This window comes from Trichoplax adhaerens, genomic scaffold, assembly GCF_000150275.1.
Source record: "Trichoplax adhaerens TRIADscaffold_117 genomic scaffold, whole genome shotgun sequence".
In the NCBI taxonomy this organism is placed as follows: domain Eukaryota; kingdom Metazoa; phylum Placozoa; class Uniplacotomia; order Trichoplacea; family Trichoplacidae; genus Trichoplax; species Trichoplax adhaerens.
The window spans coordinates 8495-9694 of NW_002061050.1; the positions used below are offsets into that span (position 1 = coordinate 8495).

General features: G+C 35.2%; 1 protein-coding gene across 1 annotated transcript in view; it reads left to right on the forward strand.

Annotated features, from left to right (window-relative positions):
• Nucleotides 1-68: 68 nt before the first annotated feature.
• The window catches only part of TRIADDRAFT_34272 (uncharacterized protein), a gene marked incomplete at both ends in the record, with an annotated part of 2632 nt that continues 1500 nt past the window's right edge, over nt 69-1200 (forward strand). The window contains 5 exons of the mRNA XM_002118468.1: nt 69-210; nt 339-574; nt 662-831; nt 918-1145; nt 1187-1191. Coding sequence (XP_002118504.1) covers nt 69-210; nt 339-574; nt 662-831; nt 918-1145; nt 1187-1191 — 781 coding nt within the window. The remainder of the gene's footprint in view (nt 211-338; nt 575-661; nt 832-917; nt 1146-1186; nt 1192-1200) is intronic.

Genomic DNA, 1200 nt, shown 5'->3' on the forward strand with positions numbered 1-1200 from the left:
ACATCGCCCTTATTTATTTACTTGTTTCGTGATTAATTGAAGCAATTTATTCTTATTCTTAACGCTAAATGGATATTCGTATTTTACTTGTATTGGAATTAGGTACCTTTATTCGAGGATTAGAAACAACCGCTACATATGACCCGAAAACTAGAGAATTTATCTTAAATACTCCTACTTTAACGGCTACAAAATGGTGGCCTGGTGGATGTAAGTTATCAATACCATTATCTTATCCTTCTCCAATTTTAACGAAGAGAACGCAATCACTAAGTTAAATTTATATGACGCAAGTAACAATATTAGGTCTCTTATTTACGTATTCATGTTTTGTTTAGTGGCTAAAACTGCCACTCATGCTGCTGTGATGGCTCAATTGTGGACTCAGAATAAGTGTTATGGCCCACACTTATTCATTCTCCAGGTTCGTAGTCTAGAAGATCATACTCCTCTACCTGGAATTACCCTAGGAGACATTGGCGATAAATTTGGGTATAACAGCATTGATAATGGCTCTATGCAATTGAATAATGTAAGAATACCCCGCGATCAAATGTTGATGAGGCATTCGAAGGTAAGTAAAGATATACAGTAATCTGTATACGAATGTAACTCGACCCGTGTCATGATTTATGTAAATGTTTTTTACATATCGCTATAGGTTACACTTGACGGAACCTATATCCCTCCTAAAAATCCCAGACTAGCTTACGGAGCTATGACTTTATATAGATGTCAAATATTGATCATATGTTCTGGCTATTTAGCACGAGCATCTACGATTGCCGTTCGCTACAGTGCAATACGCCGTCAGACTGAAACAAAACCTGGGTGCCGTACTTATTTTCATACTCTTTTATGATATAGGATAGATACCATTAACGATATACTAAGATTATTATATAAATCTGTTTTAGTTACGAACCTAAAGTCTTAGATTATGTAACTCAACAAAACAAACTATTCCCTCATATCGCTGGCGCTTATGCTCTTGCATGCACTGGTCGTTACATGATAGATTTCGGTAAAAGAGCTACTGAACGGTTAAAACTGGAAGATCTAAGTGTCCTAGCCGAGGTTAGACAAATTTCTGATTTCATAGGATATATAGAAATGTTAAATAATACCTACATAAATGAACAAAAGTAATAACGATTTTGTTTTTATACTAGTTCCATGGAATTAGTTCTGGTTTAAAGC